This window comes from Squalius cephalus (genome assembly GCF_949319135.1).
Source record: "Squalius cephalus genome assembly, chromosome: 12".
Taxonomy (NCBI): Eukaryota; Metazoa; Chordata; class Actinopteri; order Cypriniformes; family Leuciscidae; genus Squalius; species Squalius cephalus.
In genome coordinates, this window is record NC_137133.1 from 8,286,593 (window position 1) to 8,298,813 (window position 12,221).

The following is a 12,221-nucleotide window of genomic DNA, read 5'->3' on the forward strand; positions in this document are numbered from 1 at the left end:
CTATCTGTCTGTCTGTCTGTCTGTCTGTCTATCTATCTATCTATCTATCTATCTATCTATCTATCTATCTATCTATCTATCTATCTATCTATCTATCTGTCTGTCTGTTTGTCTGCCTGTCTGTCTGTCTTTCTATCTTTCTGTCTGTCTGTCTGCCTGTGTCTATCCATCTGTCTGTCTGTCTATCTATCTTTTTGTCTGTCTGTGTGTCTATCTATCTGTCTGTCTGTGTCTATCTGTCTATTTACATTTACATTTATGCATTTGGCAGAGGCTTTTATCCAAAGTGACTTGCATTACATTTCAAGGTACACACTTACATTATTATCAGTTCTATCTATCTATCTATCTATCTATCTATCTATCTATCTATCTATCTATCTATCTATCTATCTATCTATCTTTCTGTCTGCTTGTCTGTCTGTCTATTTATCTTTCTTTCTGTCTGTCTTTCTATCTTTCTGTCTGTCTGTATCTATCTGCCTCTCTGTCTGTCTGTGTGTGTCTGTCTGTCTATCTATCTATCTATCTATCTATCTATCTATCTATCTATCTATCTATCTTCTGAGTCCAATCATATCGAAGCAAATAGTAAATCTGTAGTTGTTTATTTCAAATGGTAGCCTTCTTAAAATATTATGAATTTGATTGCCTCTATAACAACCTTTTTAAAAATCTATTTAAAAAAATAACAATTAAATAAACTGTTGATTTTGGTTTGTGAACTCAGTCACTTTAAATGTTTACGCGTTCATACCGCATCTGTGTTAGTCACACACTGTATTTGCAACGCATTTCTGAGCCCCTTGTTCTCCAGACAGCGCAGATGAGGCGCTCGGTTCTGTGTGAAGTTCTCGAGCGTGCGCACATCCACCTCCACTCACGCACAAAGCGCTTCTGCTCAGGTTACTGTAAATGAGACCTCCAGTCTTACTACAATTACCTGTTTAATGGACTAAATAGCCAGCAGGACCATAAGCCATAATATGAAGAAACGCTACATGGATATAGGCAGGCTACGGAAAATGAAAAAGATTAAGCTCACAGAGAAGATTTCCGAAAGGTATGACAGCGCGCGCGCTGCTTTGTTGTTTTGTTATTGCTCTTATTCGTCTTCACCTGAATGGCTCGCGCTTGGCTATTCATAGCGCGCTCAACGGATTGACGCAAACAACAAACCAACAGCATCTGCTGTTATGATAAGAAATCGGGCTTTAATTCAGAGCGAAAGCTCGCTGTGATTTAATGGATGAACGCAGGGCCGAATCTATAATATTTCGCGTGGAAACAGTGCAGCGGGCCACGCTGCTAACAACATATTTAAATAACAAAAATATCCGCCACTTAACCTTAGCATTGCATATTAAGAAATGTTATGGTATTTCATTTATTTCAAGCTCTGATATTAATGAGCCGAGTTATTATGTTGTTTGATGCAGTGTCATCCAAGTAGTCTTGTTATTTCTTCATGACAATACGATGTCTGAAAAACAGACAGTCTGAAAACACAGACAAACTGACAAGGGCCTCTGACTAGACAATATGCGCGCAGGAATGTCGTTTATGTAATAGATTTTTTTCTCAGAGATTATTTTGTTTCTGAGCTGTATAATGTGCCGTGAATTATGCATATTTGTAAATTAATATAGCCTGACAATTAATAGAGCTGTGTTCTTAAGTTGTTGGGCGCGTTTTTATTCGATCAGGTTAGCTGATTTCAGACTATTGTTCCTAGTGAGGTTAACACACAACAGTGTTGTCTGAACTGACCCCGTCTCTTCTTTATAGTGTCATCTGGACAATAGCCTCCTGTGTTTATAGCTACGCTTCATAGTGAAATGAACGTGCGCAGATTTCTCCTGAAACGGGTTCTTGTTCTTTAAATAGCCATGGCAACACTGTAGATTCGACGTTTAGGTGCTGATGCAGAAGATGAGATGTTGCCATGGTTACCAAACACAAAAGGATGTGGAGAGCAGAAAGCCCGAACAAAGGAATGGAGCACAATAGACTGTGCGACCAAAACATGGATTGTAACGTCTTCAGGAACTTACTTTCTGGGCCTTAACATCTAACGTATATTCTGGCCCATGTTTCTTTTGAAATACAGAACTGGCGTGTTTGTTTTTGAGTCAATAGGAAGCAAAAAAAATAAAATAATAATACTAATAAACAGAACGCGCGTTTCTTTCGTAGTTCTGACTTCTGTTTTGACTTTATTAAAACGTCAAACCTATTTATTTTTTATTAATAAATATAATTCACCCCAAAAAATTGGGGGGGGGGGGGGATTACAAGACTAAAATTGTAATTCTATGTCCTGTTTTCAGCGCTTACTCCGTTCTGAAGTTCATGATTGTCTGGATGCTGGTGCTGTTAGCTGACTTTGTTCTGGAGTTCAGACTGGAGTACCTGTGGCCTTGCTGGCTCTTTCTAGGGACCGTCTACACCACCTTCCACTGTCATGGACTGGTAGGCAGCATGCAATTGTATTGTTTACTTTTAGAATAATAACAAAACCCGGTCTATGGTAAAAAAAAAAATTTCTTGTTCCATTTTTATTTCCTATCTAATCCATGATATATCAATTTTATGTTCTGCTGCATTTGTGCATTTCAAATGACATAAAAACAGACTTAAAGAAACTAACCTCTGCTTTTCTTTTACAGGCCATCTGTGTGGTTTTTGTGTGTGCAGCATTTACCCTGGACTTATTCTGTTTCATTTTTGTACCCTTACACTGGTTGTTTTTTGCAGCCAGCACATACGTCTTACTCAACTATATGTGGCATACAGGTAAGCCTTAAACGCTTCTAATGAAGTTGCCATTTCATTAACACTCACAGATAAAGTCTGTAAAAAAAGATTGTTGGTTTAACTTAAGAAAAATTAAGTAACCTGGTTGCCTTCAATTTTTAAGTTTATTGAAATTAAAAACTTGAGTTAATACAATGATTGGTTAAATCAACAGAAATTAAAAATATTATGTTATCTGAACCACGTAAATTGATTTGACAAAAGAAAATTGTTATGATAACAAATCATGAAAATAATTTTTTACAGTGATGCACCTGAAAGTATTACAGACTGTCTATAAACTTATTTATGTATTTACTTACTTACTCACGTACTTACTCGCAGAGAAGGGCATCTGTATGTCAACTGTGACATTATGGATACTCTTAGTGTATATGGAGGCCTCTCTACGGTTGAGGGACCTGAAAAGCCCTCATGCAAATCTGTCCCATCTATTTGCTGCACACTGGTAGGTCCTGATTGTCCATTTTAGAGCAAATTGTAATTTGGGGTTTTAGATGAACAACAACTTTCCCAGCTGTGTTTCATACTGTACAATAATTATCTCTTCCAGCATTGGTTATCCACTAGTGTATATGGGATTTGATGCAACCTGCTACTTCTCCAGTATGTTTAAGCTGCGTACTCAGAAATCTGTTCAGAGTGACAATGACCTCCACATGGATCTCCTGCAACAATCCCTACCTCCTTATATGCACCTGTACCCAAAATTGTGGTTGGAAGGTACGTGAAATTTCTTTAACGGTATCATATAATAAGAGACATATTTCCAAAACTATGGTCAGGAAGTCTGTTCAATAGTATGATATTGTTTAAAGAGACCATATTAAATCCTTTTATAAAGTCTAGATTTTGTTTTTGGGGTCTAGAATATGTTTTCATGCTTAAATGTTCAAAAAACATTTTCCCATATTTTACATCGTAATTTGCTCTGATTGGTCATCTGGACCAATGCGTTGTGATTGGTCAACCACTTTGATTGTGTTTTGGAAAAATCACGCCCCTTTATAACCATGAGTTTCAACACACCCTCATCCCCCCCCCCCCCCTTTTTTTTTTGTGGATGTGTTATTTAAACAATATATATAGTGTGACGTACATTCATGGAACAAAACTCAAGACTACAATCGAGGCTTTTCAGGGGGTTTAGAAACCGTACAGGCCCATTCACACCAAGGAGTACACTCCACACCACAACTACAATAGCGAATATGCGAAACAATATCGCTGAAATCAACAAAAAAATCAAAGCCAATCAGAATCCATGCTTTCAGAGCTCAAGCATTTAAAGTGGCGACGACAAAACTGCAGCACATGCTTAAAATAAACAGAATTATATCCTCCGCTGGTGTGGACGCTAATATAGTTATCGTTATACACTCACCTAAAGGATTATTAGGAACACCATACTAATACTGTGTTTGACCCCCTTTCGCCTTCAGAACTGCCTTAATTCTACGTGGCATTGATTCAACAAGGTGCTGAAAGCATTCTTTAGAAATGTTGGCCCATATTGATAGGATAGCATCTTGCAGTTGATGGAGATTTGTGGGATGCACATCCAGGGCACGAAGCTCCCGTTCCACCACATCTCAAAGATGCTCTATTGGGTTGAGATCTGGTGACTGTGGGGGCCATTTTAGTACAGTGAACTTATTGTCATGTTCAAGAAACCAATTTGAAATGATTCGAGCTTTGTGACATGGTGCATTATCCTGCTGGAAGTAGCCATCAGAGGATGGGTACATGGTGGTCATAAAGGGATGGACATGGTCAGAAACAATGCTCAGGTAGGCTGTGGCATTTAAACGATGCCCAATTGGCACTAAGGGGCCTAAAGTGTGCCAAGAAAACATCCCCCACACCATTACCCCACCACCACCAGCCTGCACAGTGGTAACAAGGCATGATGGATCCATGTTCTCATTCTGTTTACGCCAAATTCTGACTCTACCATCTGAATGTCTCAACAGAAATCGAGACTCATCAGACCAGGCAACATTTATCCAGTCTTCAACTGTCCAATTTTGGTGAGCTTGTGCAAATTGTAGCCTCTTTTTCCTATTTGTAGTGGAGATGAGTGGTACCTGGTGGGGTCTTCTGCTGTTGTAGCCCATCTGCCTCAAGGTTGTGCGTGTTGTGGCTTCACAAATGCTTTGCTGCATACCTCGGTTGTAACGAGTGGTTATTTCAGTCAAAGTTGCTCTTCTATCAGCTTGAATCAGTCGGCTCATTCTCCTCTGACCTCTAGCATCAACAAGGCATTTTCGCCCACAGGACTGCCGCATACTGGATGTTTTTCCCTTTTCACACCATTCTTTGTAAACCCTAGAAATGGTTGTGCGTGAAAATCCCAGTAACTGAGCAGATTGTGAAATACTCAGACCGGCCCGTCTGGCACCAACAACCATGCCACGCTCAAAATTGCTTAAATCACCTTTCTTTCCCATTCTGACATTCAGTTTGGAGTTCAGGAGATTGTCTTGACCAGGACCACACCCCTAAATGCATTGAAGCAACTGCCATGTGATTGGTTGATTAGATAATTGCATTAATGAGAAATTGAACAGGTGTTCCTAATAATCCTTAAGGTGAGTGTAGTTATCGTTCTCGGTGTGGATGGGCCTTAACTCCCTTTGGAGCGGACTTTCTGCTTTGTAAGACCTTTGCAGACATTTTTCATGCTCAAACAGCAACTTTACACATAATTTCCAAATATTTTAATATTGCTCAGAAAATCTATTTGAATTATGACATAGTTTGCAATTAATTTTAGTAATCAAAAATCATTTCACGTCTTTGTACAGATCCCAAATATAAGGTGGCCAAATCCAGGCCTACGCAATACCAGTGTCCATCTGATGCCGTCACCTCAGAGGACAAACAAAACATGGAAGACTGCCTTCAAATCCACAGACTTCCTGCGAGACACGAAAGAGACACAAATCCACAAACTCCAGGTCCCAAGCATCGTGGAGGTGAACTTCATTTGGACTCTACATCCATGTTAGAAACGACTGAAAACCTACCTCAGGAGGATCAGAGCAGCAAAGCTCAAAGACCCTCCAAGAGCTCCCTGCCTAAAGTGCATCGAGGTTCAATGAATATCCCTAATAGCAAAGGGGAGAAGAGGCAGAAAGCCCCCAAAGCCATCAACTCGATAGGGGACTCTGCCGAAAGGTGCTCGTCGAACATCTCACCAAGTCCTCCAAACCCACATGCTGACCAGATGTTGAAGTATGTTTGTGTTGTTTAATTTCTATATGTACTGATTGAGCTCAAAATTCATAGGTTTGCAGATGGTTAATGAATTTTGAGTCCATTTACACAGTGATCTCCATCTGTCTGTTCCACAGGCTGGAACATGAGATGAGGAAGCTGAAGGGAGATCTGCAGGCGAGCAGACAGAGCGAGCAGGAGCTGCGCAGTCACATTTGTAATCTCACCAACAGTGAACACAGTCTGCGCCCTGAAGTCTCTCTGCTCAGACATGCAAATGAACTGCTGCAGAACAAGTGAGTCCTCTGATCTCTTCCTGTTGGTCTTGGAATCAGTGCTCTGGTTATTGTTCGGTCACACTGATTGAAGATTGACTGCTTGATTTGTGTTTATACATCAAACAAATGGGGTTTCTTTTTTTATATTATATAACATTCAAATTTGAATCGTTTTTTTCACCATGACTTTTATGTATAGATTGTATTAAGACTTTTAAACAAACTATGAAAATTCATTATGAAAAATATTATTTATTTTACTTTTAAAAACTATGGTAATCTAAACAAAGACTAAATTACACCTTTCATTATTTATTATGCGAAAATTATTCATTTACTACCTTCCCACAACTGTGGCGCCATTTCCATCGCAATCACCAAATATTTGTCCCAAGTGTTACCAAGAGATGAAAACAAAACAAAAATACAAAATACCACTAGCATATTTTTGTGTGGTTTTGAGATGGTCCTCACTGCAGAACACAAAATCCAGGGGGAGGAGTTGGATCCAGATCCAACTCCTCCCACCTTACATATACCTAAACGTACCCATCTCCACCCCCTGATCCCTAAACCCACCCTTAAACCTACCCATCTCCACCCCTTAATCCCTAAACCCACCCCTAAACTTACCTATCTCCACCCCTTAATCCCTAAACCCACCCCAAAACCTACCAATCTCCACCCCTTATATCTGGATCCAACTCCGCCCCCTGGATCTCGTGTACTGCATTGAGGTGCTACTGGTGGTTTTTCCAATTAAGCTTATGCAAAGAAAAAAAGTGTACAAATATAATTTGTTTGTATTCAGAATACATAAAATGCTAACTCTGAAATTAGACTGTGCCCAAATTACACTTTCTTTTTAACTTCCTGTTTATCAAAGAATGCTTAAAAATGAATCTCGGTTTCAGTATTGATAATAAATTAAATGTTTCCTGAGTGAGCAAATCAGCTTATTAGAATGATTTCTGAAGGATCATGAAGACTGGAGTAATGATGCTGAAAATTCAGCTTTGCCATCACAGGAGTAAATGACATTTAAAAAATATATTCAAATAAAATACTGTAATAATATTTCACAATATATTGTGTATTTTTGGTCAAATGAAAGCAGCCTTGCTAAGCGTGAGACTTCTTTAAAAAAATAAAAATAAATCACTTGAACAGTAATGTATACATTAAAATGAATGAACCAAATCTAACGCTGTTCCTTTAAATTCTTTGGTGCGCTGCTGTGCAGGATTCAGTGTCTCACAAAATCCAGACAGAAGGACAAACAAAACTGTTCCTTGCTGGAAAAGAAAATCAGAATGGAAACAGAGGCTCGAGTTGCAGTAGAAAAACAAACTGCAGAAGTCAGAGCCCAAAAATTTGACGAAGCAACAATGTTACTCCGGAGCGCATCACATAGGTAATTGCATTTATAAAGCAAGAGTGCAAGAGGCATTTATATGCATATTAATCATGTTTGTGTGATGTTGAATGATGCTTAATCTGTGTCTTTGAGACTAGGTCTAATTGCCTGCTTTTCAATTATGGTTATAATTGGCAGAATAACCCTCAATTCAAAATAGCAATGGCAAAATAAACCTGTAAATTGTTATATTTTTTCCATCCACTGTAGGCAAGAACACAGTGAAACTCAAATGTTGAGGAAAAAAGCTAAAGATCTAGACTCAGAGTACAAACAACTACAGCTGGAATATCAGGAGAAAGAAAATCGAATGATAGCTCTAGAGAATGAAGTGGAGGTAAAGGACGCGGTTCGTAGATCTGTTCAGTTACATACTGCATTGAATAGTTGTGATGTAATTGATATTTGTGGTTCATATTTGTGTGTTCTTCATGTTATGTGGATCCGGTAGCTTGCTTTCTGTGGTGTTTTTTTTTTTTTTTTTATGGTTTGGAATGTTGATTCTGTGTTTTTCCCTGCTGAAAAATCCAGCATTGCTGGTCACCAGCATCAGGTATGTTTTGCATGCTGGGAAGTGGGAACAGCATGGGATGTTTGTTGGTTCCTTGCAAGACCAGCAAAATACCAGCTCTAACCAGCCTGGACCACCATGGAATTTATGCTGGTTTGTGCTGGACTTTTTCAGCAGGGTTGCTTTGTTTTTTTTTTACATTATTTCTTGTTCCTTGCCCAGTTTAAATGCTGTTAGTGCCATCTGTTATATAAACCATGCCAAGACAGAAACCAAGTCTTTCAGAAACTATTGTGCATCATTTGTATTATGAATTCAATTCAATCGTTTTAATTGGAAAGCATTTCCAAATTTCTTTGTGTTGGAATTGAAAGAGTCTGTATGCAAACTAAATGTCTGTATGCAACATTTGAATGTACAAAAAAATGCACAATATTTTCTGTAATTAGTTAAATAAACAAATGAATGCTATATAATAATAATAAACTTTTTTTTTAATAGCTGACCATCCAAAAATGTATGATCTACAACACTATATACTCCTTTTAAGCTGAAGACAAACATGTAAAAGTGAAGTGTGTAATTATTTACCTCTAGTGGCAACCAAAGGAATGACAAAAATCATTCTTAATAATTCCCTGCTTCTGCATATTTCCCTGCACACTATGCAAAAGCAGAGCATCAAATGAGTTGAATGCACAAATGTCCAGTATTTATGTCCAGTCGGAGAGATTTGCATGATTAACATACTGCATTCACAGAGATTCTAACACTGGAGCTGAAGCTTAAAATTGGCAGACAACATTCTACAGAACGTAGCATGTAGCATGTTAGTAGAATGTCTGCAGTCACTGTGATTTTGCCAAGTAAGACATGTTCCTGGATCAACATTTAGTGCTTTCGTACAGGGTAGTTATAGAAACTAATGAAAGGTGAAAACACTGATGTAAAAGCTCCTAATCCTGGTTGTAAGCCTAAACTTAGCATAAACTGTAAACTTGTCCCTCAAATCTGATTGGTTGATTGGAATGTTTTTCCAGGATCAACAAATATGTTGATCCAGGAACATGTTGTATTTGGTTAAATCACATTCATCGCCTGGGTCCGTACTTAAAGAATGTACTTCAGCAAACTCTTCACCAAATTCAGTGCATAGTCTTATTTTAAAATCAGAAAACAATTACACACTTCAGCCTTTTCACTGGAAGTTTATCTGAAACTAGACAAATGAGATTCAATTGTGAATTGTGAATCTGAATTATTCAAAATTGCTCAAATCTTTTATATCACCATTATTACATACTGTACTGTTCTGTTACCGTCTCATCCGTGCAATATTCTCATGCTCCTCCCCAGACCCTCCAGAGGAACAGATGCAGCGAGCAGGAAGCGGACGCTTTGCTCTCAGCTCTGTCCTCCTTGCAAGACAAGGCTCATCATCTAGAGTACAACCTGAGTGCAGAAACCCGTCTCAAGCTAGACCTCTTCTCTGCGCTGGGAGACGCACGCAGACAGCTCGAGATAGCACAAGGTTCATCTCATTTCAAATTATGCCAGTTATCCATCCAAGACTCACAATGCAACTATTATTTCTAAGAATACATGATATATCAATGCCATAATGGCAGTTTTTAGAGATCTTCTAAACATCTTCATCAGTCAACCTTGGATATGTAAAGGTATACTATGTATCTTTTGGCCATCTAGAGGTTAAAAAACAAAAACTGCATGCATTTTTCGGAAAATGTTTTGGTTGTACTTCAGCTCTGCATGACTGCGGATGAATTTGACCCTTCACAATAGTGAATGCTTGAGCTACTCTTCTTTTATCAAGTTTCGTAATGATACGCTAATGCGTTCATAAAATACAGGATTTTACTACAAATTCAAAATAACCGATGTCCAAAATGGCCGATATGCAACTCGGCATGTAGGACCGAATCTAATGAGACCAATGATTTTTGGGCAAACCGTTCAGAATTTATAAGCAAAAATATTTTTAATATCTCCAGACCAGTAGGTGGTGCTGTGCGGAAATGCTGCATGTCGCCTCAGATCATACTTGTGATGGCATGTACCAAGTTTGGCCTGAATACGCTAAAGCGTTGCAGAAAGACAGCCTTGCATCCAATTTGGCGTGCTCTTTGTCGAATTCGTTTGCGCGTTATTCGAGAACGATTGGGTTTATCAAAAATCTTTTGATATCTTTTTGCCAGCATGGTCTGAAAATCTGACAAAGATTTTTTGAATAATTTTTTGAATAAAGAGTTAGAATAATTATGTTTTTGGGAAATTACGACTTGATGCCAAGGGATCAGAGGAAAACATATTTTTGTTTCTAGCCCTTACGGTTCAAAAGTTATTAACAGAAACGTAAGTGAAACTTTGGACAGTTGGTGGTGCTAGAGAGATTGAGTTTGCTGTGGTGGACGTTTGGACTGTCCTCTATCAGTGTGCCAAATTTCACAACTTTTTACCATACTGTTCTATGGGCTGATGCTTGGCCCCTAAAAATTAGTAAATTTAGAAATGTACTCAGATTATTAAATGCTATAGAAATATTGTTAATTAATATAGTATAGTATAATAATATAATATAAATCAATAAATTAATATAAAATGATTATTGGCTCGTTGGGATCGTCCACAATATTAATATTTTTAATGTCTTTCCCTACAGTTAAAATTTTGAAACAAGACCACGAGGTTAAAGAAATGAAGCAGAAGCTTGCTGAAGCGATGGCCGTGGCTCCAGGTATGTCGTACATGACCCCGAGGTCCTCTATGCCTCAGTATCTCAAGTTCTTCAACTCTGAGCGCTACATGCTGAATCCCAGAGCACTCATGTACCAGTGTCTTAAGAAATAAGACCGGCGAGGACAAATCGGATGGCTTTTGAAGGATTGTTTTGACTCGACATTCCAAACACGGGGGCATCTTTGCTTCAAGGTTTGCCTGAAAACTTCGCCTTTTGACATGGCCAACAGCCTCTAGTGAGTCTACGGCTGTGCTCACTGATTGGACACTGAGGCTGGTTATAGTTGACCTTGCTTTGAGCAAAGATTCATTCCAGATGAAATCAAAGTTGACTGTAAATACATTGTTGACCAGCGGATGACCAATCGAATGCAGAGCCAACCGCTGCGAGCTGCATGGACGGCAAGATATCAGTATGAAAAAATTGTGTGAACTTGATGAGGAGCGCAGTTCATCATGAGGACAGGATATCCTGTGTTGTGTAAAACGAAGAGGCTCTTCTTCAGCCATGACAATAACAGGCCAATGCCTCACTTGGTCATTCTGTGCCTCATTATTTATGTGAATTCAATTTATATAACAAGCCAATATCAAATGTAAGTCAGTATGTGAATATTCGAGTGCTTTGTACTGTTTTGTATTCTTTTTACATTACACACATTATACAGAAGTGACCAACACCCAAAAAAAAAACAAAAAAAAAACACGTTTGTAGGTTTTCATGTTTCTGGAATCGTTGCCTTTTTTAATGTATCAATGGGATGTTTTTTATGAGAAGTTTATTTTTCTGGCTTGACATACTTTTTCTTTTTTCTTTTTTTTTCTAAACCAAAATGAGATAATGGTTTTATTTTGTAATTCTACTTGTTGGTCTGCATGCCAATTTATGTAAAATGATTGTTTTGGACAAAAAAAGAAAAAAAAAGAAAAATATTTTGATGTCTAATTGTGCATTTGTGCAAGGGCTGTTTTCTTCCAATAATTCTGGGAGCAGTAATAAAGTCAATTTAAATGATAATCTTGTATTCTTCTCCAGAAGATTTTCTGACGGAAGCGGTTTAAAAATGAAAATTCTGTCATTCACTTTCAAGGTTGTTCCAGTCCCGTGTGAATTTATTTCTTCTATGGAACACATAATGAAAGTCAGTGAGTTTCAGTGTTGCTTTGGACCCCATTGACTTCTATTGCATGGACAAAAACAGTTAAAACATTCTTCAAAATA

General features: G+C 38.2%; 1 protein-coding gene across 2 annotated transcripts; it reads left to right on the plus strand.

Annotated features, from left to right (window-relative positions):
* The first annotated feature begins 793 nt into the window (after positions 1–793).
* Positions 794–12,015, plus strand: LOC307168098 (macoilin). Of its 2 annotated transcripts, none has more exons than XM_079887693.1 (11): positions 794–1,063; positions 2,331–2,472; positions 2,670–2,796; positions 3,142–3,265; positions 3,371–3,540; positions 5,625–6,054; positions 6,174–6,332; positions 7,558–7,728; positions 7,942–8,068; positions 9,599–9,773; positions 10,923–12,015. In XM_079887693.1, exons 1-11 carry the CDS (start codon positions 987–989, stop codon positions 11,108–11,110), a joined length of 1,890 nt encoding a protein of 629 aa, XP_079743819.1. In that variant the 5' UTR covers positions 794–986; the 3' UTR covers positions 11,111–12,015. The 2 variants fall into 2 exon arrangements, with proteins under 2 accessions (XP_079743819.1, XP_079743818.1); XM_079887692.1 differs by having other exon boundaries at positions 816–1,063; positions 7,942–8,080.
* Positions 12,016–12,221: the final 206 nt, after the last annotated feature.